We start from the raw sequence: 18,968 nt of genomic DNA on the forward strand, positions 1-18,968 counted from the left end.
CGCGACCTTAACTCGCCTCATGATTGGCTGTTGGATAAAAATAAAACCTGGACCAAATGGTTGCGAGCTGCAGTGCAAAGTGCCACCGCAGTCGGACTATTTCGTTGGAAATAAGCGACATCGCTCACAGAGCTGTGCCTTGTGGAGCATTAGCACATCGAAGAAACTGTCAGATAGTTCTCATGCACTATCACATGATTTCAAAGATGCTTGCATTACACTATTTTACTCTCTGAACAATCCAAAATGGCTGCGTTGATGCTATTTTTCCAGGACACCCGCAGTAACCGCCTAGTGCTCACAGACAGTGATGTGAAACTACCTGGATAGTAAACTTTTGAGAGTGCAGATCAGCACTTAGGCAGCCAGTTTGCACGGTTGTTTATGCATCACAGGACTCAGCCTTTTAACGCCGTGACTGTGACTTTTGTTGCACCTTATAAAAATTATCTAAAAAATGTTTTTATGAAAAAAATATGTACCATAAGCACAATCATAATTATTGATCGAATTCGTAACAAATCATAGATTACGAAAAAATTCAAACGAATGGGTCACAAGTGAGTTAAATCAAGCCGTGGTGATTGGCATTCATTTTATTGCCATCAATGATTGCCAGGTGCTTCAATCAGGTCAGCTGTGTACGCCTATAAATTGTTTCCGGTTTTACTAGGACTCGAAATGTGCCATGTGATGAGTCTTTATAGAAGTTTATAGCAACGGCCCCGGATATTCTCGAGCCATGGCTTCGAAGCCATACATTGGCTGTAAAGTATCACTCCTCTCAAAAGCCCAAAATCGTTATGAAGGGATTTTGTATACTATTGATGCAGCGAACAGCACAGTAGTTCTGGCAGAAGGTGAGTTATTTAGCTATCATCCATCCATCCATCCATCTTCATCCGCTTTGTCCGGGGCCGGGTCGCGGGGGCAGCAGCCTAAGCAAAGAGGCCCAGACCTCCCTCTCCCCAGCCACCTCCTCCAGCTTGTCCGGGGGAATACCAAGGCGTTCCCAGGCCAGCCGAGAGATATAATCTCTCCAGCGTGTCCTGGGTCTGCCCCGGGGCCTCCTCCCGGTGGGACATGCCTGGAACACCTCACCCAGGAGGCGCCCAGGGGGCATCCTTGTCAGATGCCCGAACCACCTCAGCTTAGCTATCAGTGTTCTTGAAAATCTGTCAGCGTTTCAAAAACTTGCTTTTTAAATTTTTTCTCCATTTCTAGTTATTGTCATTTAATCTTAGCTGCTGGCAAAGTTTCTGGGCTGCCTTTCCTCATAACAGCCATCCCTCAAGAGTCTCTCCATCTAAAGCAATGCATTATCAGGGACTTTAACATCTAGTCCTTTTAACTGAATTGGAAAGAAACTGGGCAAGTGAAATATGGGTGGAACTTTCCTAACTTTATCCATTGTTTTTCTTTTCACTAGTCAAGTGTTTTGGAACTGAGGGACGGCCAACAGATAGGCCAACGTCACCCAAAGATGATGTCTATGAGTACATTACTTTCCGGGGAAGTGATATTAAGGATATTACACTGGGTGACCCTCCAAGGTATCACCATGGCCTGCCTCAGGATCCTGCAATAATACAGGTGTACAAAAACTGCTTGGTTACATCCTCCTTCTTCTAAAAACAGACTAAGTATGTATATGTGTGTTTAAACATTAACATATTTGGTTCATCCAGACCTCCAGTTCAGGCGCTTCAAGCATCCAATCTACCGTTGGATCACTCAGCCCTTTAAGGATGCCTGCCTACAACCAGGTTGCTGCTAGCTCTCTGCTTAATCAGCAGTATGTTGCAGCTCTCGGCCTTGGTAAATCAATGACAGCAAGTTTCTAACAAGTTAATTGACTAAAAAAATTAAATTTAAATGGGTTCTTTCTATACTACACACTTCATATCCTTTACCCAGGGCCTTTACTTCAAGGCTTACTTGCTCAAAGAGGTCCCATGGTGGAAAAGGCTGTTCAAACTGTCAGTGTAAAGACATTTAGGCAGAGAAGAGGTGCGAGTGGATCCCAGCAGCAGGAGCAACAAGAAGAACAAGGACAGCAGCAGCAGCGGAATAGGAGGCAGCCCAAGGGGACGAGAGGAACAAATATTCAAACCACAAGGGTCACTGAAGCCACCAGTGAGTAAACAATGTTGCAGCAATGAGAAGGAAATGCTGTTAAAGTACTGTGATGTTTCCCAAGTGAAACAGGTTGATTAACTGTGGAGGAGTATGTATGTTTTGGGGAAAATAATGGGGTATTTTTCTAGGCAGCTACATGCACTTAAAACTAAGTGTAGCTGTTGTGGGTGTCTTTGCAGTGCAATCAGACCCAAGTGGATCCACTTCTCAAGACAGTCAGCAGCAAAATGCTGAAACCAGGCCACCTGCTAGAAAAAGACAAGGTATTAAACATGAACGTTTCCAGTAGACTTGAAAATCAGAAAGGACATCCTTGTATACAAAACAAACTTGAGGTGCACTTAATAAAAAATAAATAATAATCTTAGGACCTCGACGGCGCAGGAACCGCAGAAGAGGCCAGCTGATGGTGGCTAATGCTCCATCTCCCACCCTTAAATTTGACACAGACTTTGATTTTGATTCCTCAAACGCACAATTCATTAAGGAGGCGCTTGAGGAGAAGTTCCAGGAGAGGCTGACTCTAAAAGGTTGGTTATCAGCTGGAGTTGCCAACAATGCACCACTTTTTTTTTTCTTTTTTTTTTTTTTTTTTTTTTTTTTTTTTTTTAAATCACCTGCTTTGTCAGTTAATTCTCTTTGAAGGAATGCTGTCAATTTAAAGGTATGCATTATTAATGTTGTGGCATCTTCATGGAAGTTGTGCTCTCATGTAACTCTGTTTGAATGAGTTAAAGGTGTGGTGACAAAAATGAATGTTTGAATAGAAGTAAATTTGCATTCAGGTAAAATAAGCCTTCTAATGCCATGTTTCTCTCTGGCCTATAGATAGATAGATATAATTTCTTTAGTGGTTGTTTGTGTGGGTTTTTTTTGTTTGTTTGTTTTTTTTTTTTTTTTTTAAATAAATGCAATAGCTGAAAACCAGGGAATTGGTCTGTCCTTCCACTGTCAGTACTTTTTTTTTTTTTTTCTGTTTTCAGATGGGAATTCTGAGGGAAGGGAAACGGAGGGGTTGCAGCTGAGTTCAGGGGAGGATCGTTTTGGTCCAAAGTGCTACTATGACAAAGCAAAGTCTTTCTTTGACAACATCTCATCTGATAATGGGCTCAGGTAATCAACTGACTCTCTTTGTCTTATATAAAAGTTGGTCTTTGTACAGATATGTGCTCATGGCTATTTATGTACATCAATGGTTTCAGACTGACGTGGGCAGAGGAGCGAAAGCGCAATCTGGAGACTTTTGGTGTCCCTGGACGTTTCCTGAGGGGCCAAGGATTCAGAGGTGGATATACCAGAAGAGGACGAGGTGCTGCTCGAGTCTAACTCAAAGAAATGCAACTGGGCGGCTGTACAGATCAGTTTCATACAAAGGCAGTAAAGCCACCTTGACTGATTTCATACCCTATTTCTGGAAGGTACTGGATCCCCTGTAAGAATCTTGCCCCCCTTTTCTTGACAGACCTTTTGATATTTAGTACAGTGAAGAAATCACAAGGGCAATAATGAAGGCTGTATTGCATTTGGAAGAAGTGCTGTGCATGTTTGTTTACAGTCTGTTTACTGGGATACGTGATGGAACTAAGCCATCATTATTACAGCTGTGCTGTAACCAGTCAAAACGTCTGTCATTAAAAAGTTTAACATTATTTCTTTGACATTTGACCTTGTTTTTATGTGGGTAAAATTTACTCCTTTTTTTTTTTTTTTTTTTTTTTTTTTTTGTTTAAAAGGGGGAAACCATGAATGCTTCAGTTTCTACTTTTGTTTGCTACTTGCACATTTGTAAATTCTTGCTTTTGCCTTTTGGGAGTATTAATCAGATTTGTCCATTCAATGTTGCATAGTATTAATATAATGAACAAAAGGAGCTTTCAGACTTAAGACTTAATTTGGTATAATCAAGGGAATGAGTTGAATGTAAATAAAATGGATGTGCTGATACACCTGTTATGAGACTAAAAGACATTTTGTTGCACAAGTAAGCATTTAAAAATTCTTAGTTGTACAATCCTAATTATAAATAATCTGGGATAGTATCTGTGTTCTATGGCTGTTTCTTTGTCCTTTTAAGAAGGATCACTCCTTTAAACAACGTTTGCAATATATTCAAGATTCGATTATATAAACTGGCAATAAAAAAATTTTAAAAAGCGTAAATGTCACACTGAATTATAAGATTACACGTTCCCTGATTCAGCACGTGAGGGGCAAGTGCTGTTGTTAAAAAGTAAACACTCCACAGTGAACGGTGGGATTCTCACATTTCCTGAAATGCTGAAAGCAACTTTGGCTACAGCTGATCCTTAAAGGTTTTGCGCACTGAGCAGCGTGTGCTCCAAGCAGACTGCTTTCTTGAATCAAACGATACCCCGTCTACAGTGAGGGGAAAGTGGTAGGCTACTCACTGCCTGGACTATACCAAAATCTGAGGGAGAGGGATTTGTCCCTTACCATCATATCCCTTTATATGCATGTAATTATTTGCACGCAGATAATAAATAATAGCTTAAGGGAAATCCTGTTTAATGCCATTCAGATAAGACAAGTGTTTTCTAATTTTCCATCTTTCGCGACATGGCTCTGGTTTGGTCAGTACCCCTATTCCTGGTAATGGAGAAACTATGTAACCAAATAGAAGGCTGCGCTCGAGATAATAAATATTAGAATAAAAGCGGCTCTTTTATTTCCCATATGACAAAATGTCGGTGGCGTTTTCATCGGCGCGCCCCAGAAGTAAAGGGGAGGTGACACAGCAAACCATTCAAAAGGTAAAAAAAATCCTAAAACGTCGCGACATTTCTATTTAGATATTCTAGCATGGGAGTATGTGATCCCCCTCCAGTGCAGAGAAAGTAGCCAGTGGTGAATATCAAAGAAATGGCAACTGGTATTGGAACGTTACAGTCAATTGAAGGTGCGAACCAAACAAAGCCATCGCGGTGATGTAGACGAGCGCTCGGCTTAACGCCGGCTGGATCTCTGCTTTCTTGGTGATGCTGTCTGTCATCCTCGCAGATATTTTGAGACGAATGGGTATATTTTTGTGTGAGAAATTGGAAATCAGTTTTATTTCCTCGCAAGATGGTTAACAAGAATTCTCAAAGCAGCAGCTCTGCCCTGGTGTTTAATTAAGTAGGCTATAGATTGAAATTGAAGGCAGGTGTTACAGTATATGTCCTAGGGCACCGCTTTTATCCTTGATTGAACCGTTTAGCGCGAAAGTAAAACGTAAACCCTATCCTTGAAAGCCAGACTTTCAACCGGCGTCCTAAATAAAGACAGTGAAAAATGAGTTCTTCTTTTGGCTCTGTTATATAAAAAGAAAATGAAAAAGATGACCCAGAAAAAAACACTCAAGGGCTGGATAAAGTTCTGAGAATCAAGCACAGCACTGTTTTAATAGAGTATTTGTTAGTTAATAATTTACTATACACTTATAGGACTTCAGATACAGTGGAATGAAGTTGTTTTATTATTTTCCAAAGATGCTGGATGAAAATCATCATTTAATACAGTGCATAATGGATTACCAAAGCAAAGGCAAGACGGCTGAATGCACACAGTAAGTGTTTTTTTCTTTCCTCCCTGACCAATACCTGCTAAATATCAAAGCATAGCACAATTAAGACTGGTTTTCTTCTTCTTCCTCCTCCAGGTATCAGCAGATCCTGCACAGAAATCTTGTTTACTTGGCCACAATAGCTGATTCAAATCAGAACATGCAGTCATTACTACCTGCGGTAAGTGTGATTTGTGACTCCAGTAATGGCAACTATGAAATATAAGTATACACTGTGTCCACTGAGAAAATAGAACATTAATCGAAAACAGAAAATAGATGCATATAAATACAGTGTGAAAAAAATGAACTGCATATCATTTATGACTGCCGCTACTTAAATATTACGTCTCTACACCTTTAGCCTCCGACTTCCAGTATGTCTTTGGGTCCTGGAGGGATGGGCCAGAGTGGGGGACATGCTCAAAGTAACCTCAATGACAACATGGGACCAGCACTGCCCCCGACATCAATGATGCAGAGCCAAATGAGTAATGGTGAGAGTTAATTGCATACCTGTGTTTTACAGATAAGCCCTGAATCACTTATTTCAGCCCAAAGATGCCTCCCGATTTTGTTGTCTGTCCAGTGTCTTGCTTGCTCGTCTGATTCTGACTTAGTTGCATGTTTGTCTGCTGACACAGTACCATGTCTTGTCTGCCACAGTGCCCGCACTTCTATATTGCTTCATTGCCTTTAAGTATCTGTGGTTTTAAGTTCAGCCAATGAGTCAGATTGTTTCACAGTTATGTTACTATATTCCCTCTTCTTGTGAAAAAAATATACACACATCCTTAACGTGCGTTACTCTACCTTTGTTCAACCATGCACGTCTCCTGTGAAGATGAACTGAATGTGGGGCCGTGGTTAACATGACATGGCACCACAGGGGAATGTGTGGTGGCTGCTCTGACTGTGCGTGTGTGTTGTCAGGGCCCAACCATGCCCCCATGCAGCAGCAGTCTGGTCAGGTGCAGTCGGCTATTCCCTCCACCTCCCTCAGCCTGCCAGCAAGCAGCTATGGCAGCTCGGTCCCTGGGTACAGCCACGCTGCGCCCTCCTCCCAGGGCAGCATGATCCAGGGCCCTGGGCCTGGTTATGGCTCTTCCTCCTCTTCTTCCTCCACATCCTCATCCTCTTCTTCCTCCTCCCGCAGCAACCTCAACATGCATTCCAACCAAGGTGAGCCAGGTATCGTAAAGCCCAGTCATCAGGAATTGGTCTCTAAACCATCATGATCTGATAGTCAGGAGTTACCATCTCTCGAGATGCAAGATGCCGTACTTGTTTTTTACTTGTTTATGTGTATTATACAAGATTTGGCATTTAGAGGATGGGAATGATGAAAATAATCTTTTCAAGTTTTCAGGGTGAAATACTGTACATGGTAGCTGTGCCCCTTTTGAGCTTGCATAAAAAACATGCTTGCATGCATATCTTAAACTTTCCTCCTGTGTAACAGACAAATACGAAACACATTCAGTTCATCAGTGAGGTGTCCTGCCTCCCTCCTTCTTCCCTTTGCTTCAGGTTTAACTTCTCCTACTTTTTGAGATGCACCCCTCCTTTCCCTGGATGTCCGTGTGTATTTATCGTACTTCTGTTAATGCGCTGACTTCGCTGGCTTTGTTTACACTTAAAGCAGCATCTTGAAAGCATTTCTTTAAAGATATTTTTTTAAAAGACCCTTGACTGCTGTATGCTATGGATCCCTTTTGGCTTTCCTCTTGTGTCCTGATTGCCTTGGACCTCCTTCTACATTTGTTTGTTTGTGTAACTATACACATTTCTGTCAGGCTCAGATCTGGAAATTCTGCTTATGCTCCAGAAGGCTGTGCATTCTGAAGCATAAGCAGGATTTATCAGCATTATAGATGAAGTTTATCTCTATATATTAATGTACAAGATCTCCCCCTCCCCCCAAATAATCCCACCTCCTCCACAGTCTCCATGATGCACCAGCAGTCTGCCACACCACACTACTCCTCAGCCCAAGCTGGGGGGCAACATTATCAGGGACAGCAGGCTATGGGCATGATGGGTCAGGGCAGTCAAGGAAACAGCATGATGTCTCAGAGGCCCATGGGATCCTACCGCTCTTCTCAGCAAGGTAGGTGGCAAGATTTCTTTATGCTGCTTTGGTATGGCTGTTGTTTCAGTGAGTTTATTTGGACTGATTTGTGTACTTATGTACACTTGTGTGGGTGGTTGTGTGTGAACACCTGAATGTCTGGCGAATAGTTTTCCAGGTCTTCCAAGTGTGACGGTGGTTGCCAGTATCTAAGTTTTGAGATGGATTGAGATGAAAGCCATAGTTGCTGCAAAAGCCCCTGATAAGTAGGTAGTATTGGTAGTATGATGTTCCAAGATTATAAAACGAGAGTGATATTAGACATCTGGAATTGTGTAGGCTCTAGTTGCCTTCCTGTAACTTTAAGAAGTAGCCTGGAGATGTATCACTTGTGTCACTTTAAGTTCCCATCTCTGTAAATCACCCAACTTGCAATGTCAGTGCGTGCCTAATAATAGCTCCACTCTGTCCCTTTGTGTCTTTCAAAGGGTGCAGGCTTTGAAGGCATGTAGTAACTTAGATTTAGAAGAAGCATGTGATACTAATTCCAGTGCAACAGGCCGTACCCTATTGCATTATAGTGTGAAGTGCTTCCAGATAGATGTGTGTTACAGGAATATTGTGTCCATGGTTAAGCTGTGTGGATTTCCCACCAGCCTTTGGTTGTGCAGCAGCTGGAAGGGATATTTTGATTATCTATAGCTAATTGGTCATATCTGGAAGTGCAAAAGACATGTACAGTTGTGGTGAGAAGTTTATATGCACTCATCATGGACATGGATGTCATGGTAATCTGGTGTTTCAAATGATTTGAATGATTTCTCTGAACTGTTCTTGGAATGATTGTACAGCAATCAGTTGTCTTTAGTGCACTTGTTGTTAATTTAATGAAACTGAAACCAAATATTAGTGTGGATGTATGTATATATTGTAACCTGTCTGAACCTGTGTGAATCTGAATTTATTGAATTAAAGATGTATGTTGTACAATCATTCCACCCCAGAAAAATCATCAAAACCCTGAAATTTGCATGGCATCTGCCCATGGTGAGTGAATATAAACTTCTGACCACAACTGTATGTTTTAGATTGCTTTGGTATGAGTGCGTTCTGTGATTCTGCCCATCTTTGTATGGAATTTTTGGCTTTGTTGTAGATTGAAGGGAGATTAGACTATGCTGACTTTTGTTGCAGTTTTCAGAGTACTTGTTATTTTGTAATTTTTTTTATTCTCTAAGATCCAGTTCAGATAAAAAAAACAAAACGGAAGTGGAATCTGGAGTTTCTGCACACCACCACCAAACAAATCCTAATTTTCCAGAATAACAGACCTTCTGTACTTCACACTTTATCTTCAAAAATTGCATATCATGCATTTTTCATTCAACCAAGCAGTGCAATTGTTTCACTTCAATTACTAAATCTAAAATTTGGATAAAAAAATAAATCTTCCTTCATATTATTTTTATTTAATATTATCAATTTAATCTATTGAAAATCATTTTCAGTGACTTGTACAGTACTCTATTTACACATAAGTTATAAAACATCATTACTGTAATATTAATTATTTTTATTTTAAGCTATTTTTAGTTCTCCTGGCCACAGCCATGTCCAACACATGGCCAGTTGGTTTGACCAGTTGTTTAACCAATCATGGTCTTACCTGTCTTGCAGGATCTGCACAGCAGTACATGGGACAAGACGAGTTCTACGGAGAGCAGTATGGACACACTCAGAGCTCCAGCGAGCCCATAAACCAGCAGTATTACCCTGATGGTAATCGTGCACATCCATAAACTTCATACACACAGCTTTCAAACACACAACCCGTATTGTAGGTCATTCCATTTCCCTTTAGCACTGTCCTACAGGCCTGAGCCAGATTTATTGCTGAAGCTCTTCCTCCCAACTTTTCACTGTGGGAGACAAAAGTAATGAAAAAAAAATTGAAAACTCTGACATTGGTCTATTTTCTGCCACTGTGTCTGTGTCCATACTGTCCCCTTTGGTGTGCCGAAATTTCAGATTTCAGAGAGCGATATAGCAGCGTGTCACAGAGAGAGCTCAAACTTCATCTGGGGTGGTTTTTTAAAAAAAAAATGCTTTGTGTAATACGTTGAAGTGAAAAGGCTGGCAAAATAGTGTTCGTGTGAAAATTTGTTGACAGACATTTATTATGAATGTTTCAGCTGCAACCTGCAAATAATAACTTCTCTTTCGTCTGTCACTGGATTTTGCCTTAGCAGAGGAGTTTTTGCATGTGTTGAATCGTGTTCTCTGCAGGTCACGGGGAGTATTCATATCAACAGTCCTCTTATGGGGAACAAGGGTATGATAGATCATTTGATGAATCCTCACAACATTACTATGAAGGAGGTAATAACATTTCTTAATTTAAATTGCATTTCTATATTTTATTGTTTAAATAAATACTTAACTATAGTAATGTGCATCTGATATGTCTACCTCCAGGGAACTCTCAGTACAGTCAACAGCAGGCCCAGTATCAACAGAGCTCTGGCCAGCAGCAAGCCTTCAGCCAACAGCAGTACTCTTCTCAACAAGGCTACAGTGGACAGCCCCAGGGATATGGTGAGAGTGACTCATACAGTCGTTTTTGTGCATCCAGGCAAATTTAAACACGCACATAAAATAACTGAAAACATCCACCTAATTGAACTCCTGTGCTACAGGTCCAGTCCAGGGAGGATCATCTCAATATTCTCAGTATCAGCAGAGTCAAAGCCAACAGTATGGATCCTACCGATCTTCCCAGGGAGGCCCTGGAGCGCAGACGCAGAGGCCGTTCTCCTATGAACAGGTACATGAGATGTTTTAACTTAAAGCAAAATGTATGTATTATTTAGGTATAGACATACTGGCACAAGTCTGTGCACGAAACAAGAGTAATAAAATAACACAGGACCTTGCTAGACCCCCTTTGTCTCAAAGGATTGTAATTGAATTTGACCATGATCTAAAACACTGTTTCCTGTTTCCTTATATAATTACACAGAGCAACAGAAAATCAGATTCATGTAGGACCAGTGAAGTAAAAAAAGATGTTGTAGTGTGTGTCTGTTTTAGTACTAATAGAAACATATACTCTGAAAGCACCATGCAGACAGTTGTGGTCAGACGTTTACATGCATTCATCATCAGCATGAATATGGTGTAACTGTTCATTTCCCACGGTGGAGAGCATGCATCTTTAATGAATAACTTGTTCTTATGTACATGCTTCTTTAATGACTTAAAAACCAAGAATTGGGTGCACATCTTTGAAATAATTTTTGGGTTTTCTGTAATCCACACAGGCTCAAAATGTTATATACAGACTAAAATATATACCTACATCTCCAGTAGTATTTGGTTAAATGTTCTTTAGCAATTTACACCTCAACCAGACACTTCTAGTAGCCATCAACAAGCTTCTGACATAATCCAAGTTCAGTATTTGGCTGCTCTCATTGGCAGAACTGGTGGAGTTAATTTAAATTGGCTGGTTTCCCAGCAGAGAACCTTTTAAGCATAGTCCAAAGATTTTCAGATTTGCAGATTCCAGTTCATTTCATGTTTGAACCTTGGGAATTCCCTGGGTTGTTTCTGAATATCCTAAATAATTTCCTCTCATCTGAGGGTGACATTTTGGTCTTCTTCCAGATCCTGGCAAAGTCGTGACACATCTGAATAATTTATATTTATTTATAATTGTTTGAATTAATGATCCTGAAATCTACAGCTGTTTTGAATTGGTTCTAAGAGACCGTCCCAACTTGATTAAATCTACAATTCTCCTTTTTAGATCTCCACTTTAGAGTTTCCCAGACATTTCCCATTGTTTTAAGTATCGGTCTACATCTTGAAGATGTATGTTAGAGTCATTCCACCAAAAAGAACAGTTCAAAAAATAACTAAAAACCAAATATTGTCTTTAAATTTATGCCCATGATGAGTATATGTAAATGTCCAACCACAACTTTAAGCAGTATATAAATAAATAAATAAATAAATCCAATTAAACATATATTTTTTCTAATTTCAGGGTCAATATGGAAATTATCAGCAATGAGGCAGCACAATGTTTTGCTGGTGGAAGAAAATGTGCGATGGAACATTCAACAGTAATGAACTGGGCTCAGCTATGGATTAGATCAGGCTGCCATCAGATTTATTATCCTCTCATTAATCATCATTCTAGCTAAAATAATTAATCCAGTCAAATGTGATGCTTCCCTCCTCCGTTTTAATTTCAACAGGGTTGTAGCTGGTTGTGGTGCTTGCAAAACCAAGGCAGTTAATGTAACCATTCTATACAAGCTACTAAAAAGGGCGCTGTGGAGTTGTCACATGCACCTCAGCCACATGCACAAATAAACTTGTTCTCTGTCCCCTACCTTTATTGTTTTAAGAGCTTTTGATGTTATTTTATTTTTGGTGCACAGCGCAAGTGAGACTGTGGGAGTACAAAAAAAAAGCTTATTAGCCTTGAAGAGAATATTCTTTGATATTTGATAGAAGACTATAAATCTTGCTCTTATTCCTGGTATAAACACTGTTATATCTCATGGTACATCCTTAAAAAAAGGTGAAAATGTTGGTCGTTAAACCTGACTTGATCATGGGGTTTGTCTGTGTTAGTCAAACTGTGATGTGTTGCTGTGTGGTATAACATTATGTGTTTTCACTCTCTACATATGTCTTGCTGAGGTAATCGACATAATAGATAGTTGACAGACGAAAACTTAACAATGTGTATCATTGTCCATGATAATCTTACATCGTGGTAGTATTTTTGACACTATATTTTGAGTGGCATCGCTCTGCGCCGGCTTATAGCGTCTGTGCAGAGGTAAGGAGCGTTGCGCTCTGATGCCATAAAGTAATGATTTTTACATAAAATTGCATTGCCACTTTGTCTGCACTTTATTTTACAGTGACAGTGTATGTATTGTCTAATATTTTGTATCGTAGCGTGATTCAGGCTGTTTTTAAGAGATGATACTCAAAAAGCCAAAGTAACACAGGAACAGAACAGTAACATGTCCTGCACCTCAACTTCAATAAGTGCAATACACTCAGCTCCGTCAGTCATGTTGAGGTTGGCTCTTACGGTGAACTTTACGTGATTATATGTAGTTTTTTTTTGTTTGTTTGTTTGTTTTGTTTTTTTACATACAGCTGTGACAAAGACAGAGATCGTTTGTCTCAAATTATTCAGTGTTATGTTACAGGAAAAGAACAGAATGTGATAGACTATTTAAGAATATTACTTCTTTATTTACGTGACTTAGAGGCAGATATGTGAATATATCAAACATAAATCTTACTACTTTAGCAGTTTTTTTCTTTGTAATTTTTTTATTGCTATTATTTGTATTAGATCAAGGAATTCATGTAAGAAAAATAATACAATTGTTGCAGCAGTATAATTTTTGTACATGTACAAGAATTTACCTTTTTCATATTTATTATCGATCGATCTATCTGCAAGTTATTTCTTTGTTTATTTAGTTAAAAAGAAATCAGACAACTTTTTTTTTATTTCTGTGGTTGTGAGGGTCCAACTTAGCAGTATTCTGTTATAACATCTTGTTGTAACTCAACTTACCTCAGAGGGGAAGAATAACACAACAACTGTGGTCATTCTGCAGGGGTTATCAAGGATGGGAGATACCTGGCTGTCAAACAGCTGATTAACTATGTACCACTCAACACTGACAATCACAGGCGTCTCTAAATTGGTATCAGTTTCTCATTTTTACTGTGAACCAAACATGTGCGGCAAGTTGTTTTCCAGTTCTACGTAGTGGGTCATCACTCATGGGTGGTATGCCTTGTTAGTGTGCGTGTCGGTGTGTGTGGATGTGCGAGAAGGAGAGTTTGATGTGCATAATCCAAATATGAATGTTATCTACTTATCTATTGTAAGACTGCATCGCCTGATCTTTTCTGCTGTCTTTTGTTACTATTTGCTATACAAAAATAAATTGACATTCACCTTTTGTGTGTCTGGATTTTGTCATCTGAACGTGAGTCAGAGATTCTTTAATATTTCATTGTATGCTCATTGGTCACTTCATTAGGCACACCTGTTCTTCAGATTACTAGGCAATAATTTAGACAACTTAATATGCTCAGGTTTAAGCCAAGCATCAGAATGAGGAAGAAATGTGATTTCTTTACTTTGTAGTTGCTGGTGCCTGGTGGGCCATCTCTAGGGTTTCCAAAGAAGGGTCTCAAAAAGAGAAAATATCCAGTGAAGAGCAATTCAGAGTAAAAATGTCGCCAGAGAAGAATGGCCAAACTGCTTTGAGCTAAGAGGAAGGCAGCTTTTTAAATCTATTCAAAGAAGTAGTAAGGCAATTTTAAAGGCAAAAGGGGGTTTCAACCTGGTACTTGTAAGGTTTACTTAATAAAGTCTCCATCATGTGTAGATTGCAACATGGTTAGGTCACAACCAAACTTCAGGAGCCCTTTTTTTTTTGTTAAGGTAGACACATTTTAGAGTTTTGAGTTGAAAATATGAGTTCTTTGGCGGTTCAGGTATGGGGTTTCCTTTTCTTTTGTAGCACAGCAGGTGGCGGTAGTGGACCGCAAAGCAACGGCAAAGACTGATTTTGACCGGTGGGGCTTCCGTACATGTGTTGGTCGTAGTCGGTAAACGTGTGATGGGTAGTTGCGATCGTTTTGGAAACGCCAAATAATTATACATATACAAGGGAAATCCATGAATGGACGTTTAGATTTTATAAACCCTTACCTAGTTCCCCGATAGTTTCCTGTTTATCACGCTGGTGGAGATGCGTATTAACGTAAACGGTCGACGTGACATTGACAGATCGCTTTTAGCTACTTTAAAACTGTAACCGGTGTCTGTTTGTTGAACGCTATAATGTTGGCAGCGTTGTCTCGATTTAAAATCCCTCGCCGACCATCCTCGGAATTACTTTTAAGATGTATTTTCGAACAAAAGGTCGAAAGAGGTGAGCTGAGCCCCCTCACACTCAGTTCTGTGACTTGTAGTAGGAAAGTCGGCGGTGTCAGAGATGTCAGCACCTCGAGTACACTGTGCACCAAAGTCCGCGGAAACTCCAAGAAAAGGGAGCTGTCTGAAAAGAAACTGGTATGTTAAGTTAAAGCGTATTTTACACGTCTTATTTCTCAGGATATTTGCATATTTACAAAGCATAAACACACCTGTCGTGGAGACTATCAGAGTCGTAAGCATGGTTCACTCTACTGTGACATTGCTTCTTTTTGCGCCTCACAGACCCGTCACTTTGTGGACCACCGCCGTGTGAAGCTGGTGGCTGGGTCAGGGGGTAAAGGGGCCAGCAGCTTTCACAGTGAGCCTCGGAAAGAGTGGGGTGGACCGGATGGAGGGAATGGAGGTGACGGAGGAAGCATCATTATAAAGGGTAAGTTTGATTGGTTACAGGAATGTTTATTTGCACTATTTGCTATGTAGAAGTCAATATACTCTCAAGAGCAAACATACGGTAATTTTTCAATCTTCCGTTGTTCAGTTTCTGTGAGCCTGTGTGAATTGAAGCCTCAGCTTTTTGCTCTTAGCTGGCAGGAGTGGCGCCCGATGTAGTTTTTATGCTGCTGTAGCCCAACTGCTTCAAGGTTCAGCAGGTTGTCTTCCTATCAGCTCACCTCTGACCTCTGAAATCAACAAGGCATCTTCACCTGCTGAGAACTGCTGCTCACTGGATATTTTCTCTTTTCAAGACTGTTATGTATAAATCTTTGAGACCATTGTGCTGGAAAATTCCAGTAAACAAGTTTCTAAAATACTCACACCAGCCCTCCTGGCACCAACAATCCAGTCACATTCAAAGCAACTTAAGTCATGTTTCTTCGCCATATGGTGCTCTGTTTAAACTTGAGCAATTGGTCTTGACTGTGTCAAGATGTTTTATACATTAAGATGTTGCCATCTGATTAAATATATGTTTTAATGAGCACCTGGTGTACCTAATGAAGTGGCCGGTGAGTGTGTATAGACAGGAACCAAAGCCAGGATCAAATGGACAATAAATTCTTCAATAAGAATGAGTTTCTTCATGCTTTTATACGTATTCCTTTTTTGTCTGCTTTCAGCTGACCGCTTTGTCAAATCATTAGCACAAGTAGTTCCACTTTACAAGGGGGAGGATGGGGAATCGGGAGGCAGCAAGAACTGTTATGGTCGGAATGGCAGCCCAACCTACATTCGTGTGAGTCCCTGCATTTCATCATAAATGGCACCCACTTTGATCATGAGTCTGGCCTGACCTTACTTAACCTCTCCTGTGATGTTTTTTTTGTGTGTGTGTGTTTGCTTTTTTAAATCTGTAAAGGTACCATTAGGAACTGTAGTCAAGGAGCCGGGCAAAACCATACTGGACATGACTGAGCATGGTCAGGAGTATCTTGCTGCATTTGGAGGGGCTGGAGGGAAAGGGAACAGATTCTTTCTGTCAAATGAAAACCGTTCTCCAATGACAGCTACTCCTGGAATAACAGGCCAGGAGCGGCTCCTTCAACTGGAGCTTCGTACCATGGCACATGCTGGACTTGTGAGCAGACCCTGTTTCTGAAGAGAAAACTGGCGTCAGACTTTTCATCAATGCAGATGTATTGAAGTGTTTTTATTCTCTTTCATCCCATCAGGTTGGCTTTCCAAACGCTGGGAAATCATCTCTGTTGAGAGCCATCACCAATGCTAGACCTGCTGTGGCTGCTTACCCTTTTACAACTCTCAATCCTCATGTGGGCATAGTCAAGTACAGGGATCATGAGCAAGTTGCAGGTGGGTGGTTTTAAGCAAAGATTCTAATTGTCTATTGTAGGAGAAAAAAAAGGTTATTATTATAGTATATTACAGTATGATAAAGTTGAATGATGTTGTGATTTTTTTTTTTTTATCTTAACTTTATGCAGTTGCTGACATCCCAGGGATTATTCGAGGAGCCCATCTAAATCGAGGCTTAGGAATCTCCTTCTTGCGCCACATAGAGCGCTGTCGTTTCCTCCTTTTTGTTCTGGACTTGTCGGCTCAAGAGCCCTGGACCCAGCTCCAACATTTGCGTTATGAACTGGACCAGTATGAACCTGGACTGTCCCAGCGGCCTCAGGCTATCATAGCCAACAAAATGGACCTATCTGAGGCCCAGGAAAAGCTGGAAACTCTTAAAAGCCACGTTTCCCAGAGGGTCATCCCTGTTTCAGCTCTCACAGGACAAAACACAGAGGAGCTCATTCTCCACCTGAGAGAGTTGTATGATGGCTACATCCAAGGGGGAGGTAATGGGTGAAGGGAGATTCAATGGTAGGAAAAACTGGCTACTTGCTTAATAGAAAATGTGTATGATGAATATTTATATTGGACAATTTAGTCAGTATTTTAATTTCTCAATAAATAAATAAAATAATAAATAAAACATAAGAGTTTGGTGTTTAATTAATGATGGTATTTACACATACAATATTTAAATGTATTATTTTATAAAAGATGAACAGCAAAAGAGATTTTCAATGCTGCCTTTAAGTTTTACTTGATCAATTTTTTTTAAGATATGATTTGTCAGGAACAAAGTTATTGAGAGTTGAAAGTAGATGGAATTCCTTGCTAAACCAGCAGAGGGCATGTTTGTCATGTTTTATTGAACCTCAGTGGTAGTTATGTAAATAAAGCTCCATATAGTCAAAGTAAAGACATCTGAGGGTTTGTGGAGAACTTAGTACAGTTACTGTGGTGAGCAGGGAACTTCAATTGATTTTTACAAGCTCATAAAAAGATTGGTGGTTGTGTATGTGTGTGTAAATCTTTAGAAAGTGGTGTCACTACAAACTAATATTTTGGGGTAAATCTAAATATGACTTGCAGCTTTCTCTCCTGGAGCTGATGTGGTTTCAGAAATGTGTGTTAAATTTTCTGTCAGTGAACGTTATATGAGTTTTGAATTGAACAGAGTAAAATAGCCCATTATTGTCATTGTACGTTGTGGGTACACCGCAGCAACTGTGCAGGAATAAATAACAAACAGGAGAAATATATACAAAATGCTTGGTCAGAGTAGAGACTATGTCCGAAAAGCCCAGGGGAAGAAGGAGTTTGAGAGAGAGATATTTGTAAAATGCTAATTATAAAATCAGTACAGCCAGTTGGATAAACGTTGTTGACTGAGTTTATAATTTATAATGTTTATAATTTGATTATCAAGTCTGGTCCTCCTTTCATGTGGAAGCAATGGGCCACATTCCTAGCTATAATATGGTATAGCTCTTTGTGCACTTTGCGCAAAACAAACCATGTTAATAAGCTATATTCATTTTGTTAGTCTAAATGCGGTTTGTAAATAATTAAAAAAGCTTTTACTTACAAAGCTGCACCTCCACCAGGGGGCGGAAGAATCAACAAAAAACAGCCCTGATGCGCTGCAACTTTTAAAGTTAAATTTTAACAAAGGATTTGATAATGTTTGCAGGCACAAATAATAATTGCCATATAGAGCTGGGCGATAGAACGATAACGATATGTATCGCGATATAACTTTTACTCGATAGAGAAATTAAACTATCGCGATAGACCTCGCCACTCTTGTCCTCTTAAAAAAAAAAAAAAAAAAAAAAAGGTCAGCCAATCCAAATTAAGTAGCGCAGAGCCGAACCAATCACAGCCGCAGCGTCACGTCGCGTGACTTGTTACATACAGCACAAGTGCCAAGCCGCACATGTGTATTTGTTTGTGAAGCAGCCAGCCACCGTACCGCCCGGGTGAATGAGTGTGCCGACTAGAAAAATCAACCGAGCGTGACCGAAGGTTACCGAAGAGAAAACAGATGATGGTTCCAATGCCGGAGAGATTGTCGAACGGAAGAGCCATAGAAGTTCCGTAGTGTGAAGGTATTTCGGCTATTTCAAGTCTGACAAAAAACAGAGTAGCGTGCACTGTAAATTGTGCCGAAAGCAAGTCTGGAAATACAATAAACTGGTGCATGCGTCACACTGTGCGCCACGTTATTGTTTCGGTGAAATGAATTTCTACAATACTGTTACTGTTAATTCTACTCTCTGCAGTGTTTAAATGCTTACATATACACACAGTTACTGTCCCTCCACACATACGACTCGGCTCTGCTTCTATGCCCCAGCTTTGTTTACTTTTTCCCACCGAGGCTTCTAGACTTCTGATTGGCCAAC

The 18,968-nt window shown here is 40.2% G+C and overlaps 3 protein-coding genes across 5 annotated transcripts; all 3 read left to right on the forward strand.

The window, feature by feature from the left end:
- The first annotated feature begins 237 nt into the window (after positions 1-237).
- Positions 238-3,674, forward strand: LOC146684709 (protein LSM14 homolog B-like). Its single transcript, XM_085443665.1, has 8 exons — positions 238-860; positions 1,430-1,593; positions 1,689-1,818; positions 1,918-2,136; positions 2,319-2,402; positions 2,508-2,669; positions 3,123-3,252; positions 3,342-3,674. Exons 1-8 carry the CDS (start codon positions 743-745, stop codon positions 3,463-3,465), a joined length of 1,131 nt encoding a protein of 376 aa, XP_085299791.1. The 5' UTR covers positions 238-742; the 3' UTR covers positions 3,466-3,674.
- A 1,087-nt stretch (positions 3,675-4,761) lies between these two features.
- LOC146684710 (calcium-responsive transactivator-like) lies at positions 4,762-13,780 on the forward strand. 3 transcript variants are annotated; one of them, XM_085443662.1, is made up of 11 exons: positions 4,762-4,910; positions 5,628-5,704; positions 5,798-5,882; positions 6,066-6,198; positions 6,635-6,883; positions 7,647-7,811; positions 9,450-9,551; positions 10,059-10,151; positions 10,248-10,367; positions 10,469-10,596; positions 11,821-13,780. In XM_085443662.1, the coding sequence occupies exons 1-11, from the start codon at positions 4,842-4,844 to the stop codon at positions 11,845-11,847; spliced, it is 1,248 nt and encodes a 415-aa protein (XP_085299788.1). In that variant the 5' UTR covers positions 4,762-4,841; the 3' UTR covers positions 11,848-13,780. The 3 variants fall into 3 exon arrangements, with proteins under 3 accessions (XP_085299788.1, XP_085299789.1, XP_085299790.1); XM_085443663.1 differs by lacking the exon at positions 9,450-9,551; XM_085443664.1 differs by lacking the exon at positions 6,635-6,883.
- Positions 13,781-14,371: 591 nt separating this feature from the next.
- On the forward strand, positions 14,372-17,297 carry mtg2 (mitochondrial ribosome-associated GTPase 2). The gene is made up of 6 exons (XM_085444412.1): positions 14,372-14,901; positions 15,049-15,196; positions 15,885-16,000; positions 16,124-16,342; positions 16,437-16,575; positions 16,707-17,297. The coding sequence occupies exons 1-6, from the start codon at positions 14,671-14,673 to the stop codon at positions 17,078-17,080; spliced, it is 1,227 nt and encodes a 408-aa protein (XP_085300538.1). The 5' UTR covers positions 14,372-14,670; the 3' UTR covers positions 17,081-17,297.
- Positions 17,298-18,968: the final 1,671 nt, after the last annotated feature.

This window comes from Copadichromis virginalis, linkage group LG20 (genome assembly GCF_057382275.1).
Source record: "Copadichromis virginalis isolate Kocher_CV1m ecotype Utaka linkage group LG20, C_Virginalis_male_GT1.1, whole genome shotgun sequence".
NCBI classification, from domain to species: Eukaryota; Metazoa; Chordata; class Actinopteri; order Cichliformes; family Cichlidae; genus Copadichromis; species Copadichromis virginalis.

What these genes read in the sequence shown, in the direction of transcription:
- LOC146684709 (XM_085443665.1), top strand. Translation starts at nt 743, where the DNA reads ATGGCTTCGAAGCCATACATTGGCTGTAAAGTATCACTCCTCTCAAAA. An exon ending in AGGATCCTGCAATAATACAG is followed by an intron (nt 1,594 to 1,688) that starts GTGTACAAAAAC and finishes TGGTTCATCCAG; the next exon opens with ACCTCCAGTTCAGGCGCTTC. An exon ending in AAGGGTCACTGAAGCCACCA is followed by an intron (nt 2,137 to 2,318) that starts GTGAGTAAACAA and finishes GTGTCTTTGCAG; the next exon opens with TGCAATCAGACCCAAGTGGA.
- LOC146684710 (XM_085443662.1), top strand. Translation starts at nt 4,842, where the DNA reads ATGTCGGTGGCGTTTTCATCGGCGCGCCCCAGAAGTAAAGGGGAGGTG. An exon ending in CAACATGCATTCCAACCAAG is followed by an intron (nt 6,884 to 7,646) that starts GTGAGCCAGGTA and finishes CCTCCTCCACAG; the next exon opens with TCTCCATGATGCACCAGCAG. An exon ending in TGGACAGCCCCAGGGATATG is followed by an intron (nt 10,368 to 10,468) that starts GTGAGAGTGACT and finishes CCTGTGCTACAG; the next exon opens with GTCCAGTCCAGGGAGGATCA.
- mtg2 (XM_085444412.1), top strand. Translation starts at nt 14,671, where the DNA reads ATGTTGGCAGCGTTGTCTCGATTTAAAATCCCTCGCCGACCATCCTCG. An exon ending in AGCTGTCTGAAAAGAAACTG is followed by an intron (nt 14,902 to 15,048) that starts GTATGTTAAGTT and finishes TGCGCCTCACAG; the next exon opens with ACCCGTCACTTTGTGGACCA. An exon ending in CCATGGCACATGCTGGACTT is followed by an intron (nt 16,343 to 16,436) that starts GTGAGCAGACCC and finishes TCATCCCATCAG; the next exon opens with GTTGGCTTTCCAAACGCTGG.